The sequence below is a fragment of the Neoarius graeffei genome, chromosome 10, assembly GCF_027579695.1.
Source record: "Neoarius graeffei isolate fNeoGra1 chromosome 10, fNeoGra1.pri, whole genome shotgun sequence".
In the NCBI taxonomy this organism is placed as follows: domain Eukaryota; kingdom Metazoa; phylum Chordata; class Actinopteri; order Siluriformes; family Ariidae; genus Neoarius; species Neoarius graeffei.
In genome coordinates this window covers 26,559,336-26,579,649 of record NC_083578.1, presented here as the reverse complement: position 1 = coordinate 26,579,649, position 20,314 = coordinate 26,559,336, and the positions used below count along the sequence as shown (strand labels likewise).

Below are 20,314 nucleotides of genomic sequence, written 5' to 3'. Positions count from 1 at the left end.
AGGAGGAAAAGCTAAAAGCAGAGACAAAAAGAGAGGACATTTCAATTCCCAACATAATTTTGACAGCCTGTGAAATATGAGTGTCTTCTGGGAGATACAATATACAGTGTACCTTCTTGTGGTGTGGTTCTGAGCTGTTGATACAGCCCACCTCTAACGCCCGCACTGTGGCTTTTACCTGGCCCTCACTGTACACACTCCTCAGAGTCAGCAATAGGGGTTTGGGCTGCTTCTCTGTCTCTGTGTGAGTGTCAACCAATAAAGTGACAATGACATCAAGCTCATGTTTCCTTTTTAATAGTTTCCAGTCCAAATATACTACGCAAGCACACAAATAACATGCTCAAGACTGACCACTACCAAACTTACACAGCTTATTTCTCATGAGTAATGAAATATAAGTAAAACATTCACAGAACTGAACTGAAAAAAAAAAAAGATGTACACTTGTTCAGTATAAAAAAATGACTACACCTGCAATCATATCAAGAGTGGAGAAGTTGAGTTGTATATTATGAAGAATGTTTAAGATAAATTGTGGAAAGAGATATTTTTCTGGAATATCACAAAAGCTAGTTTGCCTTCTATACCTGTACTGGATATGTTTGGAGGGATGAGTGATTCAGAGCACAGGTCTAACGGATCACCACCACACACAAACATGGTGTGGCACTGTGCTGCTCCTCGTAACTCCAGATCACACACTGTTTGCTGTCTCACACACACACGGAGTTAAAATGAATAAAATGCTATAAACACATAACACAAACACTGACTCAAGTAGGTACCAGTATGACAAAACATGCACATGTAAATAAAATGTGTGTGATAGTCTGGGGAAACCCTTTACAGGCTCAAATGATGACATTTTCTCCTATATATGGTTCTAAAAACTCAACCAGAAGTAAAGTTATGTAAGAGGACCATGCAGGTATATGAAAATAATACATGCTGGGGTGGTGTGATATGGCCTGACTTGAAACATCCACAAAACAAGCTGCATCCTGTTATCACTTACAGTGTCCTGCAAAAGTATTCATCCCCCTTGGTGTTTTTGTCCTGTTTTGTCGCATTACAAGCTGGAATTAAAATGGATTTTTGGAGGGTTAGCACCATTTGATTTATGCAACATTCCTACAACTTTAAAGGTGAAAATTGTTTTATTGTGACACAAACAATAATTAAGATGAAAAACAGAAATCTGGAGTGTGCATAGGTATTCAAACCCCCCCCCAAAAAAAAGGCAATACTTTGTAAAGCCACCTTTTGCTGCAATTCCAGCTGCCAGTCTCTTGGGGCATGTATCTATTAGCTTAGCACATCTAGCCACTGGGATTTTTGCCCATTCCTCAAGGCAAAACTGCTCCAACTCCTTCAAGTTAGATGGGTTGCGTTGGTGTACAGCAATCTTCAAGTGATGCCACAGATTCTCAATTGGATTGAGGTCTGAGCTTTGATTAGGCCATTCCAAGACATTGAAATGTTTCCCTTTAAACCACTCCAGTGTAGCTTTAGCAGTATGTTTAGGGCCATTGTCCTGCTAGAATGTGAACCTTCGTCCCAGTCTCAAACCTCTGGCTGCCTCAAACAGGTTTTTCTCCAGAAATTGCCCTGTATTTAGTGCCATCCATCTTTCCTTCAGTCCTGACCGGCTTTCCTGTCCCTGCAGATGAAAAATATCCCCACAGTGTGATGCTGCCACCACCATGCTTCACTGTAGGGATGGTGTTCTCAGGGTGTTGGGTTTACGCCACACGTGGCATTTCCCATGATGGCCAAAAAGTTAAATTTTATTCTCATCTAACCAGAGAATCTTCTTCCATGTGTTTAGGGAGTCTGCCACATGCTGTTGGGCAAACTCCAAATGTGCTCTCTTATTTTTGCTCTTTAAGCAATGGCTTTTTTTCTGGCCACTCTTCTATGAAGCCCTGCTCTGTGGAGTGTACGTACAGCTTAAAGTGGTCCTATGGACAGATACTCCCATCTCCGCTGTGGATCTTTGCAGCTCCTTCAGTGTTCTCTTTGGTGTCTTTGTTGCATCTCTGATTAATGCCCTCCTTGCCCGGTCTGTGAGTTTTGGTGTGCGGCCTTCTCTTGTCAGGTTTGTAGTGGTGCCATATTCTTTCCATTTTGCTATAATGGATTTAATGGTGCTCCCTGGGATGTTCAAAGTTTTGGATATTTTTTAAATAACCCACCTCTGATCTATGCTTCTCCACAATTTTGTCTCTGACCTGTTTGGAGGCTCCTTGGTTTTCATGTTGCTTGCTTAGTAGTGTTGCAGAGTCAGGGTCCTTCCAGAACAGGTTGATTTATACAGACATCATGTGACGGATCATGTGACACTTTGATTGCACACAGGTGGATCTTAATCAACTAATTATGTGACTTATGAAGTGAATTGGTTGGAGCAGCTCTTATTTAGGGGTTTAATATGAAAGGGGGTGAATACCTATGCACACTCCAGATTTCTGTTTTTTCATCTTAATTATTGTTTGTGTTACAATAAAACAACCATTTTCACCTTTAAAGTGGTAGACATGTTGTGTAAATCAAATGGCGCTCACCCTCCAAAAATCCATTTTAATTCCAGCTTGTAATGCAACAAAACAGGACAAACACCAAGGGGGATCAATACTTTTGCAAGACACTGTACATTATAGCCATAACGATAAACAGCCATTCTCTACCAGATCACCACCATCTCCTTTTCTCTCTCAAAGTTAAAATAACAAAAAAGGCAACTTGTCATTTTATTAAGAAACCGAAAAGCATAAACTTCTCTGTCCTGAAGACTTTCCTGCACTGGGAAACTTTAGAAAGCACTGTGGCTGTTACGAATCGCTGACACCTAAGTGTCCTTCAATAAATGCTACATAAATGTCTCCTGATTAAAAAACCCCCCAAAAATCTTCACCACAAACATGAACTATACAGTGTGTAGAAACAGCCTTCACACACCTATTAAAACAACAATGTAAAAACAAAAAAACAAAACAAAAAACTGAAACCAAGATAAATCATGTCAGATCATTTTCCAAAAAAAGAGAAAAAACAAATAGGAAAGTTTTAGAGAAAAAAAAAAGAAAAAACTTCCAATAACCTGGTTGAGTAAGTGTGCACGCCCTTTTTTCATGGGACACGTGACTGTGCTTGGAATGAACCAATCACATTTAAACTCACGTTCAAAAGTAATCATCATACTCCTGTCAACAATGAAGTGATTCTGATGAACTAGAAATAAAGATTAGCGGTTTCTATAGGATTTTCTTGACATCTTCTTGGTTTCATCTTCATTTCTGAAGCCATGGTGCACAAAGAGCTTACAAAGCATGTAAGGGATCCCATTGTCAAAAAGGTCTCAATCAGGAGAGGGGTCCAAAACATTTTCAAAATATTAGCTGTACCATGGAACACTGAAGGCCATCATCAACAAGTGGAGAAAATGGGGCATCACAGTGTCCTTACCAAGAACAGGACGTCCCCAAAATTGATGTAAAGACAAGAAGAAAAGTTATCAGAAACAATGCTAAGAGACCTACGGCAACATTAAAGCCTCACTCACAACCCGCCGTAAATGTTTTGGACATGCATGGGTCGCAGGGTTTGGGAGCTCGCAGCCGTGCCGCAGGGTCGCGGTGAACCCGGGGGAAAGTTTGGGGGAGGAGTACAGGCAAAGTGGGCGGCACGGTGGTGTAGTGGTTAGCGCTGTCGCCTCATAGCAAGAAGGTCTTTCTGTGTGGAGTTTGCATGTTCTCCCCATGTCCGCGTGGGTTTCCTCCGGGTGCTCCGGTTTCCCCCACAGTCCAAAGACATGCAGGTTAGGTTAACTGGTGACTCTAAATTGACCGTAGGTGTGAATGTGAGTGTGAATGGTTGTCTGTGTCTATGTGTCAGCCCTGTGATGACCTGGCAACTTGTCCAGGGTGTATCCCGCCTCTCGCCCATAGTCAGCTGGGATAGGCTCCAGCTTGCCTGCGACCCTGTAGAAGGATAAAGTGGCTACAGATAATGAGATGAGATGAGTACAGGCAAAGTACTTGTCAAGTACAGGCTGCACACCTGACTTCCTCGAGGCGTGGGAAAAATTGCGCCGTTAGCCCGTGGAAAGCGTATATCTGACACACGTGATCAGTGTGTGTTCAGTAAGTGTGGAGTGTGCGAGACTTGCATTTTACCAGTTTCCTGTGCTATGAGTACGGGCCGCACTTGTGAAGCGTGTGTGATGCATGTGATTAGCACGTTACAATCACTCATAACTTGTGTGTGATGCAAGCCAGGAGTGGGTATACACCCAGCGTGTCTGCAGCATTCTGCATCTGTCTTTCAACTGAAGAACACTGGATATTTTGTGGGAAAAATTTAAACATTTTCAGTTTAAAGTTTAGAAAATGGGACCCAAGAAGAAGTGAGTAAAAGTGAAGTAACCCAGCCTGAAACAGCAGAGGAGGAGGAAGAAATTGATGATGATGGTAGCAGCACCGGCGAGCCCTGCACGGACAGGGAGAAGTATGCTTTCAAGCCGGCAGAAGGCACAGCACCCCGCCAGAGGGATTTTCACAGGTAAATACACAAGCTTTAAACATTCACTTCAGTATCTACAGGTGCTGGTCATATAATTAGAATATCATGAAAAAGTTGATTTATTTCAGTAATTCCATTCAAAAAGTGAAACTTGTATATTATATTCATTTATTACACACAGACTGATATATTTCAAGTGTTTATTTTTTTTAATTTTGATGATTATAACTGACAACTAATGAAAATCCCAAATTCAGTATCTCAGAAAATTAGAATATTGTAAAAAGGTTCAATATTGAAGACACCTGGTGCCACACTCTAATCAGCTAATTAACTCAAAACACCTGCAAAGGCCTTTAAATGGTCTCACATGCCCCTTTTCCACCAAAGCAGTTCCAGGGCTGGTTCGGGGCCAGTGCTTAGTTTGGAACCGGGTTTTCTGTTTCCACTGACAAAGAACTGGCTCTGGGGCCAGAAAAAACGGTTCCAGGCTAGCATAGTGTTGCCACCTGTCCCGGTTTTTCCTGATTGTCCCGGATTTTCATGGTCTGTCCCGGAAAAAAAAAAAAAAATCCGGGACACTGAATGTCCCGGTTTTTTGTACATGATGGGCAAAATGTGTATTTCAACTTGCGAGCCAGTTGAGAACCAGTTTGCTTTTCCATAGCTCGCCGTGCTAAGCGGAGCCACGTCATTACGTCGCTGTATACGTCACTTACGTCGCTACGTTTACATAAACCTTGGTGCGAATATCAAAGCAAAAACAACACGGAAGAAGCAGCAGCAGCAACAATAATAATAATAAATGACTTCGTGTTTGTACAGCTGCTGCTTCTCATCGCTTAAAAATGGCGATCTTTCGCAGTCTTGTTATTGTTGTTGGTCTTAACAACTCCGCCCCCCCGCTGACGTAAGCGGTTCTTTCCTCTGGCCCAGCAGAGAGTTGGTGCTAGCCTGGAACCGGTTTTTCTGGCCCCAGAGCCAGTTCTTTGTCAGTGGAAACAGAAAACCTGGTTCCAAACTAAGCACTGGCCCCGAACCAGCCCTGGAACTGCTTTGGTGGAAAAGGGGCAATGGAGGATGCTTGGAGTGATAAAAGAAACAGACTCTCTGTTGCAATGGTGAAGGCTGAGCTTCAACTTTCAGTTGTCCTGTACTGAGTTCAAGACATTCATTGAAAATCAGCCAGGACTCATAGCAGCAGCAAAGAAAAACACCAAATATAAATGGAAGATTAGGTAAGGTTTTGGTGAATTAAATGAAATAGTGTAGTGTAGTACATACTCCTGTATGTGCCCAGTTATATCAGTTACATGTCCTCCTATGTATTTGTTTAGCCAAGAGCAGCAAGCAGCAGAGGCACAGGCAAGCACAAGCAAAGCACACACCGCACTCTAAGCAATCAGGTAAGCTGTTTGACACTACACCTTACATTGTTACATTCAGGTATTCTTAGATACAATGAAAAATTAGATTATTTATTTTTATTCCACATAAGCAAACAAACAGAACTTAATTATGTATTCCCCTTTTACCTATGCCCACTACTGCCCCCACGTGTCCACAACCAAAAACTGTTGGAAATAAACCAAAATAATGAAGACCTGCTATATTATGTAAAGCAATTAACTAAACAAATAACTAGCAAAAGCGTAATTTTTACTAATTAGAGCAATACAATTTCAGTGTAGAAGGGTGATTTTTGTCTTGGGTTAGATGTGCGAAGGGCGCCGTTGCTTACAAGCAAAAAGGTCGATTGGATGGTCGAAATGTCCAGGATTTTTGTCAGACACAGGTGGCAACCCTAGGCTAGCACCAACTCTCTGCTGGGCCAGAGGAAAGAACCGCTTACGTCGGGGGGGGGGGGGGGGGGGGGCGGAGTTGTTAAGACCAACAACAATAACAAGACCGCGAAAGGTCGCCATTTTTAAGTGACGAGAAGCAGCAGCTGTACAAACACAAAGTCATCCATTATTATTATTGTTGTTGTTGCTGCTGCTGCTTCTTCCGCGTTGTTTTTGCTTCGATATTAGCGCCAAGGTTTATGCAAACGTAGTGACGTAACTGACGTATACAGCGACGTAATGACGTATACAGCGACGTAATGACGTGTCTTCTCTTAGCACCGCGAGCGATGGAAAAGCAAACTGGTTCTCAGCTGGCTTGCAAGTTGAACGAGTTGTGAACCAGCACCAGCCCCGAACCAGCCCTGGAACTGATTTGATGGAAAAGGGGTATCAGTCTCGTTCTGTAGGCGACACAATCATGGGGAAGACTGCGGACTTGACAGTTGTCCAAAAGACGACCGTTGAGACCTTGCACAAGGAGGGCAAGACACAAAAGGTCATTGCTAAAGAGGCTGGCTGTTCACAGAGCTCTGTGTCCAAGCACATTAGTAGAGAGGCGAAGGGAAGGAAAATATGTGGTAGGAAAAAAGTGTACAAGCAATAGGGATAAGCGCACCCTGGAGAGGATTGTGAAACAAAACCCATTCAAAAATGTGGGGGAGATTCACAAAGAGTGGACTGCAGCTGGAGTCAGTGCTTCAAGAACCACCACGCACAGACGTATGCAAGACATGGGTTTCAGCTGTCGCATTCCTTGTGTCAAGCCACTCTTGAACAAGAGACAGCGTCAGAAGTGTCTCACCTGGGCTAAAGACAAAAAGGACTGGACTGCTGCCGAGTGGTCCAAAGTTATGTTCTCTGATGAAAGTAAATTTTGCATTTCCTTTGGAAATCAAGGTCCCAGAGTCTGGAGGAAGAGAGGAAAGGCACAGAATCCACGTTGCTTGAGGTCCAGTGTAAAGTTTCCACAGTCAGTGATGGTTTGGGGTGCCATGTCATCTGCTGGTGTTGGTCCACTGTGTTTTCTGAGGTCCAAGGTCAACGCAGCCGTCTACCAGGAAGTTTTAGAGCACTTCATGCTTCCTGCTGCTGACCAACTTTATGGAGATGCAGATTTCATTTTCCAACAGGACTTGGCACCTGCACACAGTGCCAAAGCTACCAGTACCTGGTTTAAGGACCATGGTATCCCTGTTCTTAATTGGCCAGCAAACTCGCCTGACCTTAACCCCATAGAAAATCCATGGGGTATTGTGAAGAGGAAGATGCAATACGCCAGACCCAACAATGCAGAAGAGCTGAAGGCCACCATCAGAGCAACCTGGGCTCTCATAACACCTGAGCAGTGCCACAGACTGATCGACTCCATGCCACGCCGCATTGCTGCAGTAATTCAGGCAAAAGGAGCCCCAACTAAGTATTGAGTGCTGTACATGCTCATACTTTTCATGTTCATACTTTTCAGTGTGCCTACATTTCTAAAAATCCTTTTTTTGTATTGGTCTTAAGTAATATTCTAATTTTCTGAGATACTGAATTTGGGATTTTCATTAGTTGTCAGTTATAATCATCAAAATTAAAAGAAATCAACATTTGAAATATATCAGTCTGTGTGTAATGAATGAATATAATATACAAGTTTCACTTTTTGAATGGAATTACTAAAATAAATCATCAACTTTTTCATGATATTCTAATTATATGACCAGCACCTGTATATGCTTATGTAATTAATATTATATATGCTGATTTTCATGTATGTTTCAGCTAATGACGCCCAGAAGTGAGGACAGTGCAATCCCATCATCGCTGTCAGGCCATTGTGCCATGCTCAGTGATAAAGACAAGGACATCCCGACACCCCGTCCCACCACTCAGCAGGAGCAGGACAGCAGCTCAGAGTCCAAGTGTGTTTCAGTGCCCAAACTGTTGGGCTATTTAGTTGGGATTTTTTACAGTGTAATAAAATGCGTTATTCCCTTATACTCATGTTTTATTATTTGACGTTTGCATGGTAAATTAAACATACAGGTATACTCACATAAAAACAGCAAATGAGGTGGTCTTCTTCCTTTCTACAATGCTACACGATCAGTTCCTTGGTTTTCCGATTACGTTCATTATGTCTTATATTAAATATGGTTAGTTTTTTCTTTTTTTATCAGACATCTAGTTTTTAGGTTTGTTTACCTGACATGTTTTGACGAACGTAACTGTCGTCTTCCTCAGAGTGTCACCGGATGTTGTTGGTGATGCATCTTATCAGCTGATGTTTCCGAAGGCGTGACCTTCCTGTCTGGTTTGACAGGTCGGTCACGCCTTCTATTGGGATACACTCAACAACTTACCGACCATCTCAACACCATAGACAATACCGGCAATATAAAATTCACACATGAAGAGGAAACGGAGCAGTCAATAGCATTTTTGGACTTAAAAATACAACACACAGAAGATGGGGACATCAAAATAAAAGTGCATAGAAAACCCACACACACCGACCAATATTTAAACTGGACTTCTGAACACCCCATAATGCACAAATTATCTGTAGTTAGAACATTACATGAACACGCAGCAATAATTACAGATGCACAGGACAAAGAACAGGAGGAACAACACATACAACACGTGCTGAAGGCATGTCAATATCCACAATGGGCAATATCCAAAGGGGCAGAACAGGTCAAGAACAATAAAACACAGAAGAAAGAGAAAAAACACACCAACAAACAAGAACACAGGGGAGTAATAACATTACCATACATCAGAGGAATAACGGAACGCATTCAAAGAGCAATGAGGAAACACAACATTAACACACCTGTCAAACCACACACAACACTCCGTCAAGACAGAATACATCCGGACAACAGATGCAACACCATATATGAGATTCCATGCCAATCATGCAATAAAACTTACATCGGGGAGACAGGAAGGAGTTTCACCACAAGGAAAAACGAACATAAGAAAGAATGCGAAAAGGAGACAGCTACAAGACAAACCCGAACAATAAAAGAAAAGGCACAACAAGAAAACTATAAGTCAGCCATAACAGATCACTGCAAAAGAGAAAATCATATTATGGACTGGCGGAATGCCAGAGTCATCCGCACAGAAGATAATAAACATCAGCGCTGGATCAGGGAGGCCATCGAGATCCAAATCCGTAAGCGAAGCCCGAGGACCATCAACCGGGATGAGGGAGCATACATGCTCTCCCATACCTGGAGTGCCATCTTGCAGGGGACGAACAGACAATAGAAGGCGTGACCGACCTGTCAAACCAGACAGGAAGGTCAGGCCTTCGGAAACATCAGCTGATAAGATGCGTCACCAACAACATCCGGTGACACTCTGAGGAAGACGACAGTTATGTTCGTCGAAACATGTCAGGTAAACAAACCTAAAAACTAGATGTCTGATAAAAAAGAAAAAACTAACCATGGTTCCTTGATTCCTCCCCAATATATATACTGTACTCAGAGTCTTGCCCCTCGTGTCGCGTGCAGGTCGCGTGTGCTGTGTGCACACCACACATAGGGGTAGAAAGTGAGATGTACTTCTGTCTTGCGTACCGCACAAATAGCAAGTGTGGAATACTGTTGTAGTACTTCTGAGGCATGTCACGCATACAATAACCATGCGTCACTCATGAGTCTTACTGTCATCGCAAAAAGCCCCTACTAGCCGCGTTGCTGACTTGGTTCAGGCGTACAAAAGGAGTACGGGTCCCGTACGTAGTGTATGCGTTCTTGATTTGTTGCAAGACCCGTAGAATTTGCATGTGCAGGACCAAAAGTCTCCATGGGCAGTCTGCGACCTTCTACGGCACTGAACACACGCAAGTGTTGTGCAAGTCTCAAGCATGGTTTTGCCAGTTTTTTTTTACCATAGACTGCCTATTGAGGTATTTCACCTTACGTCACAGGGTCACGTGACGCCCCGGTGTCCGCCATTTTGAACGTCAAGCTAGCTAATGTCAACAACAGTAGCTAGTATGTTACTGTAGCAATGTTTACGTTCAGTCATTTGAATGACTGTTAAAACCTTTCAGTCTCAAGTTTTTCCTTTACTGGATTTACTAGTTTACTGAGCTAGTGCGCGTGCCGGCCGGCCGGCAGGCTAGCGCGCGCTAGCTCCCAGCTTGCCCGAGCGCGCTAGCTCAGTAAACTAGTAAATCCAGTAAAGGAAAAACTTGAGGCTGAAAGGTTTTAACAGTCATCCAAATGACTGAACGTAAACATTGCTACAGTAACATACCAGGTATGATGTTGTTGGCATTAGCTAGTGCTAACAGCTAGTTGCTAATACATTGCTACAACTACACCGACCCTAATAATACAGTTCTTCATCATTGCCTGGTAACAGCAAATTTATAACGGGCCATGTCTCAACAGACTAAGAAGTTATTTCAATGACATTTAATAACATTTTGTTTATCCTGAGGACCGAAAGTAAATGAAAATGTGAACAAACCTTAGCTGTAATAAGATGGCGACCACCGGCTCCAGGGACGACCCGCTGATGTAGGCATGTTACCCAGCCTGACACAAAATATTTGTAGGCATCCAAACTCTTATACGCTTTCAGATCAATACCTGTGTATGGCGATGGGTTTTTAACGACATAGGTATACAGATCATGTGGGCCGAAGTCAGGTAAAGACGAGGGCTTCGTGTACTTCCGTACGTCAGTGAACAATCCTGGTGGAAGCAGGTAAACGTCGTTCTCTAAGCCTGCTAACCTCAATTTTTGCAAATACCTCTCCCTCTGCTCGCCCTGTAAATGCCCTACGTCGCTGGATAGTGAAGGTGTTTTCTGCATCTCGCTCCTTTTTCTTTTATGTTTTTCGTTTGTCGCCTTCCTCGCATTCAAACTGATTCGAGCCGTGCCGTCCAAAATGGCAGCATCACATGACTTGGTCACGTGAGTGAAATACCTCAATAGCAGCCCGTACGGCGGGTTGTGAGTGAGGCTTAAAGGAGCTACAGGAATATCTGGGAAGTACTGGTCACTCTATGTATGTGACAACAATCTCTCATCTTCTTCACATCTGGGCTATGGAGTAGGTTGGCAAGGTGGAAGCCCTTACTCCCAAAAAAACCTCCCCCTAAAACACCCAAGCCCATCCAAACTTTGCCAAGACCATGTGTCAAAATGTGTTATGGTCTGATGAGACCAAGGCAGAACCTTTTGGGTATAATTCGAAAATATATCTTTGGCACAAAAACAAGATAGCTTATTACCCAAAGAACACTATACCCATGGTGAAGCACGGTGGTGGCAGCATCATGCTATGGTGCTGCTTCTCTTCAGCTAGGACTGGGGCTCTAGTAAAGATAGTCATGGATGATGGATACCTCCATATTCGAATCTATTTTTAGCACAAAACCTGCAGGCCTCTGTCAGACAGCTGAAGAAAAAAAAAAATTCACCTTCCAGCACGATAATGACCCAAAGCAAAAATATAAGTCAACAAAGGAATGGCTTCAGAAGAAAAAAAAAATCAATGTTTTGGAATGGCCACGTCATAGCCCGCAACTAAATCCTATCAAAAACCCATGGAATGACTTGAAGAGGGCTGTGCACAGGAGCTCCCCTCACAATTTGATAGATCTGGAGCATTTTTGCAAGTAAGATGGGAATACAACTGCCAAATCAAGATGCGATAAGTTCGTACGCTCTTACCCAAAAACTTGACGGCTGTATTACAAGCAAAAGGTGCTTTAACAAAGTTAAAACTAGACGGCCTTTCGATTTCATAAAATCGATGAAATTTAGTTCCCTCTGAAATTTGGTCATTGCAAGGAACGTTTTTTTTTTTGGTAATATTTCACAAACTATCAGGCTATTCTGGGGCTGGGAAGTTATTTAATTTGAGGGGCTTCCTGAGCAAATAATATGCATGAAATTGCTCGCTTTGCACAGTCAAGCAGACAGAGGAAGTCCATGTACGCATGTGCAGGTTTACCTTCTTCTTCTTCATTTTTTGGGTTTTACAGCAGCTGGCATCCACAGTGTTGCATAACTGCCACCTACAGGTTTACCTCGACCGTGCACTGACAGTTACATCATTCTGTCGCAAAACGAACAGATGATCACACCAAGGTTTGGTCCGGTGTTTCCTTTCCTTTGCAACTTAACGTCTTTTCTTCTCGCTTTCTGTTACTGTAGTTGGTCTTTCCAGTTTCATTCGCATCCTCCATTTTTCTCTTCCGTTTCAAATTTCTATCCCACAATGCCTTGTGCGAACGGGGAAAGCCCACCACGTGATGCATGACGTAGTATCTTGTATTGCGTCATGGTGAAGCAGGAAAAAATACCGGAGGATTTAGGGCCACGTGGCCCTAAATTCATTAGTTGTTTTATTAAAAATAAATAAATAAATAAAATTGGAAGTCTGTGATTTGAATTCAGTAGCTTTCGGTCCACTAAACAAAAATGACTGGGTGTCAGGGAAAATTCTTTTTATGACCTAAACTTGAAAAATCTGAAAGGCAGTCTACCTTTAAGGAGTGTGCACACTTATATAACCAGGTTGCTCTTAAAAACCAAGATTTATTTGTGTGTTGTTTTTCACTCGAATTTTGTTGGTTGTTATAACACCTTAAAGGTGGACAAAAGAGCTGCCATGATTTATCTTGGTTTCATTATTTACATCACAAAAACCTGCAATTTCAACAGGAGGATGTAGACTTTTTATATTCCGACATGTTAAAAAAATGCAGTTATTATCAGGCTTAGATTATGCATGAGCTGTTACTGTAAATACAACAATGTATTCGAACAAGCGTATATTAATAACCTATTGTTCACATTACAGCTGGAATTACTGCCCAAGCCGTGGTGTTGTATACAATTACTGATTAGTCTCATATCTTTTGAGGTGTAACGTAGCTATGCAACTAATATATCACAATGATCAACTCTTTGCCTGAGACAAGCACACCTAGGCAAGGCAAGACTGGAATGTGTCATTAAAAAATATTTCCATGTCAAAATATGTTACTGGCAAAAAACTTCCAAGTTTTGCTTCAAACTCAGTTTTTTCATCATTTTGGGATGTTTTACAGAATTTAGCTGCAGTAACATGCGACAGGTTTTCCCAAACCATCAGACATACAAAACTCTATTGTGACTACAGCATAACTCAAACAAAAGCCCTATTCGCATGGGATAAGCATTACCTGTGGACCTCTGGTAATTCGGAATAATTGCAGAGAATGTCTGAGTTCTTAGTCCCGTGTGAATGCGCCATGTCCGTAATTTGCCAAGTAATAATTCCGCCGCGAATTACCTACTGTGTTTCGGCAAAACACAGACATCCAGTGGTAATACAAGTCCCGTGTGAATGCGCATGTCTGTGTTTGTAATTATTAAACGCGCGTCTCTTGTACTTTTCTGGAGTGAATAATGGAGGATACGGGCGAAATTTTGATAAACAGCATTTCAGGGGCAAGTGGTAGTAGGCCTATCCCGTATTTGAACCAGATAAGCATTTTGAACTCCTGTCTACTAGTGTTGTGACGTTCGCAAACGAACTGATTCTTTTGAACGGCTCCTAGGCATGAACGATGAGAACCGAGTCTCAAGCTGGGGGAGCCGTTCTTTCTGTCGTTCTTTTTCTGTACTGTTTCAGATGAAAAAGCTTTTGCCCAAGGACAAGAAGTAGGCTAAACAGCATTTGCCTTTTATTTATTCAAGTTTTATCTGTTTGCCTAATAGTTCAAATTTTGTATATAGTTTATAATGTTGTTGTGTGATATTAATGATAATATTGTGGGAAAACTACTTTGCACGGACGTTCATTTAATTTATTCTATCGTCATTTTGTTTGTTCTATTTTTGTGTATTTTATTTATTTATCTGTTTGTCTAATTGTATCTATTTTTCTAATAATAATATATTTTTTGCATTAATACCGTAAAATACCAAATAATAGCAGAGTTCCAATTAACCGCCGAGTTCCCTTTAATGGCCGGGTGTACGCGTGTGTTGTGACAAATAAAGGCCGATTCCGAATACTCGCCGGGGTCTAAAAAAAAAAAAAAAAGCGTCCGAACGTTCTATCTAGAATCTTGAGGCCCAGCACTTTTCTGGTTTTCTGGTGTTTAAACGATTTTGCATTGCATAGTTTTCTACCGAAACAATATGAATGAATGAATGAATGAATGAATGCAAAATGAAATTATTTCTATAATACTGTTTACAACATTTTGTTACGTGATAATAAACATGCCATTTCAATGTTATAATCTTGGTCTACCGTAATATTTCTTGAGGAATGCAACTCCGTAACTTTTGACAGATGTCTTAGCCAATTACGTTTGACATGGGTGTGTGGGATATCACTTACGTCATCGAATGAGGAATACCCCTTTGGGGTATTCACCCAACGAAAGCCAGCGTGTGTGGTGACATTGAGGACTGCGGGTTTCCAAGGTTGGACTGCTGCTTCTGTTAAACGACCTAAATTGCCGAACGCATGCGTCAAAGCACACACTGAGTTTTATTAAAGACCTTATACCATTTCACTTGCCCTTACCCATTCGGATCTGGAAGACGCTTTACAAAAAAGGTGAGAGCGTTCTAACATGCATTTCAGTCTGCTCGCGGCCAATCTAATCCAAGGGGCCTTTTCAACAAGTAATCTGTCGTGCAAGTTGGGCAGAAGCACGCGTCAGGCAGGCAACATGTAGGCCTACAAGTCAGTAACCTATTCAACTAACTTTCATCCGAACTTTAAGTTTTCTACGGGGTCGAGCCACCGTACCAACTCACTCGGGGAATAGGCTCATATCCGCCAAATAGGGAGACGTCTTGGAGAGAAACGTGAGAATGCAAGATGACAGTATGTAGCCACTGCAGGTCACTTATTTTTCAGCATAAGAAAAAACCCTTTGGTTTGACACTTCGCACCCTAATTATGTTGCTTCAACGTCGCGCCCTCCATGCAATTTCAGATTGACAGACATCGCAAAGCGCAAAGGGTGGAGGCTGCATGGGTGAGGGTGATAGCAAGTGACCATAACTTTGCAGAGTAATTAAATCACAGTGCTGCGCACAGACAATGGTGTGGTTTCTTGATTATTTTGTAAAGCATGCACTTAGTCATTAACAGGAAAAGGTGTGTGATTTATCCTTTATCCACCCCGACTGTGCCATACGAAGATCCATTCTGCGTCTTCAAAATTCCCCGAAGTCGGCACCGTGCTATCTGTAATCTAACTCTAAACAAACTGTAAGTTATACTAGTTAAAAGTAGGCCTATCTGAGAATGATTTTTTCCCCGTTTTGAGGTAGATTTTGGGGACGGTGTTTGTGAAGAAGGAATTAATCGCCTGTTCCAAATAGCCGCCTAGTCTCTAATACGCGCCGGGTCTCTTACGTGATTGAGACAAATAATCACCCGGGCTATTATTTGGTATTTTACGGTAGTTTGTTTTTTCCTATTAAAATAATCGTGTTCTTGTTATAACTTTATCTATTTATCTGACTGTTTAGTTGTATCTATTTTTGTTACAATTTCAATATTTTTAATATAGAAAGCTTGTTTTTTTCTATTAAAATGTTCTTGTGTGATAACTAGTTCTTGTGTTATATTTATTGTAGTTGTATCTATTTTGTATCTCAGACTTAAATATTTTTGTAAAACAAGTGTTTTTCTAGGGCAGCACGGTGGTGTAGTGGTTAGCGCTGTCGCCTCACAGCAAGAAGGTCCTGGGTTCGAGCCCCGGGGCCGGCGAGGGCCTTTCTGTGCGGAGTTTGCATGTTCTCCCCGTGTCCGCGTGGGTTTCCTCCGGGTGCTCCGGTTTCCCCCACAGTCCAAAGACATGCAGGTTAGGTTAACTGGTGACTCTAAATTGACCGTAGGTGTGAATGTGAGTGTGAATGGTTGTCTGTGTCTATGTGTCAGCCCTGTGATGACCTGGCGACTTGTCCAGGGTGTACCCCGCCTTTCGCCCGTAGTCAGCTGGGATAGGCTCCAGCTTGCCTGCGACCCTGTAGAAGGATAAAGCGGCTACAGATAATGAGATGAGATGAAGTGTTTTTCTATAAAATATTCTTGCGTTCTTGATAACTATGTTCTTGAGTGTTTTTTTTTTACAGAAAAGCCGTTCTGCATGGACATTCATTAAAGCCCTCATTGTTTTTTAATGGTTATTTATGAGCGTTTAGGGGTTAATACAATAATGTAAGTCTAGGTTGCTTTATATAAAAGGTATGTCCAGAAATATTGATGTCACTGTCTAAGCAGAGGGATCTGGCTTCTTTAGACGCGGTCTTCTTAAAACTGAATAAATATTTAAAAAGAGCCAAATGAGCCAGTCTTTTGAACGGCTCTTTTCAAAGAACGGATCACAAAGATGCGGATCCCATCAAAGAGCCATAAATCCCATCTCTACTGTCTACAAGACGAAACAGGATGCTGTGAACTTACGACACATCCAGTCACAATGTCTGTAAATTCAGTGAATTACAGACTTTTGCTTATGCCGTCTGAATGCGCCACACAATAACACAGAGGTGCGGGGGTAATTGCGAATTACCAGAGGTCCATAGGTAATACTTATCCCGTGCGAATCGTACTAAAGTCAGCAATTCTTGGTGTAATCCTTATGTTACATTTGGATATGATGTATGGCTATGTAAGGGCCAAAAGTCTGAGGAGAATATTGAAAGATGGTTAATTTCATTTTCGCAAATGCCTTTAGAACAGGATATTCGAGTTTTAATTTCACACAAGGATTTCTTAAACGGCTAAAACCCTTAAATAAATAAATGTATGTTGGAATTATAAATATCACTTGAATAAAATTTTGTGTTCGCTTTTTGACTGAGACAGTTAGACCTGGATGTGTAAGACTTTATATAAATATAAATAACTGGATGTAAATAATAATTTAAAAAATAAATAAAATGAAATGTATTTAATTATGACTAATTAAGCATCAGTAATGTAATATGTTAAATTATTAATTATTAATAATTATCGATTATTAATATAGTGAATAATTTTAATATGTAAATACTAATTAAAAATCAATAAAAATTATAAATAATTTATATGTTATTTCTGATCAGTTTGCTGCAGATGTCTTACTGACTGATGCCCTCTTACATGGTTCATAAGTTGTACAAGGAGTGCATCTCGGTAATGTAGACTCTCGTGATCGGGCTGGAAAATCACAGTGATGTCTTGAGTTTCAAAAGGGTAAATAGTGCCCTCTGTGGGTGACACACTGAACACACTCTGACCACTGTAATTCTGAGTGCCTGGGAGGAACAACAGGGGAAAAAAAAAAAGAAGCCAAGATGTGTTTCAAAGCTACAGAACAATTTAAAGCTTCAAAAAATAAGTGCTGTGACAGTAGGTATAAATTGTAATGGCATAGCACGTCTCCTTCTTGTTCCACCAATGGATTTACAATTATAACAAAAACCTAATATCTCATTCGGACCTACATTAAGATCTGACCACCAAAGTGCTATAGCGAGGTAATGATGCAATATTAGCATTATCTGGAAGCTTGTGGCAAAGAAACAACAACAACAGAATCATGCTAAACTACTGGAGTATATTCAGGGGTTTGACCGATGAGTCTCACCTTATGGCCTGCGTAGGCTTTATGCTAACCTACAGTACATAACAAGGAAAGAACATGGAAGTATGTTTGCTTTGCCAATAAAATATATCTAAGTATCAGCAATGAGAGTTATTTTCAACATACATACATAAATACACTTATTTTAGTTTAGCTATCCTAATGATATGCATACTATATTATGCTATAGAATATTATGTCATTATACTTTACAACCCCGATTCCAAAAAAGTTGGGACAAAGAACAAATTGTAAATAAAAACGGAATGCAATGATGTGGAAGTTTCAAAATTCCATATTTTATTCAGAATAGAACATAGATGACATATCAAATGTTTAAACTGAGAAAATGTATCATTTAAAGAGAAAAATTAGGTGATTTTAAATTTCATGACAGCAACACATCTCAAAAAAGTTGGGACAAGGCCATGTTTCCCACTGTGAGACATCCCCTTTTCTCTTTACAACAGTCTGTAAACGTCTGGGGGCTGAGGAGACAAGTTGCTCAAGTTTAGGGATAGGAATGTTAACCCATTCTTGTCTAATGTAGGATTCTAGTTGCTCAACTGTCTTAGGTCTTTTTTGTCGTATCTTCCGTTTTATGATGCGCCAAATGTTTTCTATGGGTGAAAGATCTGGACTGCAGGCTGGCCAGTTCAGTACCCGGACCCTTCTTCTACGCAGCCATGATGCTGTAATTGATGCAGTATGTGGTTTGGCATTGTCATGTTGGAAAATGCAAGGTCTTCCCTGAAAGAGACGTCGTCTGGATGGGAGCATATGTTGCTCTAGAACCTGGATATACCTTTCAGCATTGATGGTGTCTTTCCAGATGTGCAAGCTGCCCATGCCACACACACTAATGCAACCCCATACCATCAGAGATGCAGGCTTCTGAACTGAGCGCTGATAACAACTTGGGTCGTCCTTCTCCTCTTTAGTCCGAATGACACGGCGTCCCTGATTTCCATAAAGAACTTCAAATTTTGATTCATCTAACCACAGAACAGTTTTCCACTTTGCCACAGTCCATTTTAAATGAGCCTTGGCCCAGAGAAGACGTCTGCGCTTCTGGATCATGTTTAGATACGGCTTCTTCTTTGAACTATAGAGTTTTAGCTGGCAACGGCGGATGGCACGGTGAATTGTGTTCACAGATAATGTTCTCTGGAAATATTCCTGAGCCCATTTTGTGATTTCCAATACAGAAGCATGCCTGTATGTGATGCAGTGCCGTCTAAGGGCCCGAAGATCACGGGCACCCGGTATGGTTTTCCGGCCTTGACCCTTACGCACAGAGATTCTTCCAGATTCTCTGAATCTTTTGATGATATTATGCACTGTAGATGATGATATGTTCAAACTCTTTGCAATTTTACACTGTCGAACTCCTTTCTGATATTGCTCCACTAGTCAGCGCAGAATTAGGGGGATTGGTGATCCTCTTCCCATCTTTACTTCTGAGAGCCGCTGCCACTCCAAGATGCTCTTTTTATACCCAGTCATGTTAATGACCTATTGCCAATTGACCTAATGAGTTGCAGTTTGGTCCTCCAGCTGTTCCTTTTTTGTACCTTTAACTTTTCCAGCCTCTTATTGCCCCTGTCCCAACTTTTTTGAGATGTGTTGCTGTCATGAAATTTCAAACGAGCCAATATTTGGCATGAAATTTCAAAATGTCTCACTTTCGACATTTGATATGTTGTCTATGTTCTATTGTGAAAACAATATCAGTTTTTGAGATTTGTAAATTATTGCATTCCGTTTTTATTTACAATTTGTACTTTGTCCCAACTTTTTTGGAATCGGGGTTGTAATAGCTGACTAATGCACACAGATAAGGGAATGATTATTATTCTATCCACGGTCACTGGATATGAGCAGTCGCGTGCTCTGATTGGCTACTCTACTACTAGGCTATCAGCTCATATACTGTGAGTAGAGGAAACAAAATGGCAGAGTGCATCAAGTCAGATATCAAGTATTTAAAAGAAACAGAAATGGCTAAAAGAATATAGTCCCCCCCCCAATATCTCCTGTTCCACATTCCAACCCAGTTGGTGGCGGTAATGCACCTTTAAGTTGGGTTGCCAACCGCAAAAAAACAAAAACAAAAAACCTAAAGAAGAAGAAAATGGCGGAGTGTGTTACTGAACCAACCGAGGACGAGATAAAAACTCTACTGGAAAACAAAATCCCCAAAAATACAAAAAAGCAACAAAATATGGAATGAAAGTATTTGATGGTAAGAATGTATCTTTTTTTAATTTTTCAAGAATTATTATTATAACATTTTTTTACAAATTGCTACTGTCATTTCGCCCGTTTGTT

At 41.3% G+C, this 20,314-nt stretch overlaps 1 protein-coding gene across 1 annotated transcript in view; it reads right to left on the bottom strand.

Annotated features, from left to right (window-relative positions):
- The window catches only part of cfap74 (cilia and flagella associated protein 74), a 153,080-nt gene that overhangs the window by 4,674 nt on the left and 128,092 nt on the right, over window positions 1-20,314 (bottom strand). The window contains exons 34-36 of the mRNA XM_060931648.1: window positions 17,500-17,654; window positions 568-711; window positions 113-238 (exon numbers count right to left, since the gene is read on the bottom strand). Coding sequence (XP_060787631.1) covers window positions 113-238; window positions 568-711; window positions 17,500-17,654 — 425 coding nt within the window. The remainder of the gene's footprint in view (window positions 1-112; window positions 239-567; window positions 712-17,499; window positions 17,655-20,314) is intronic.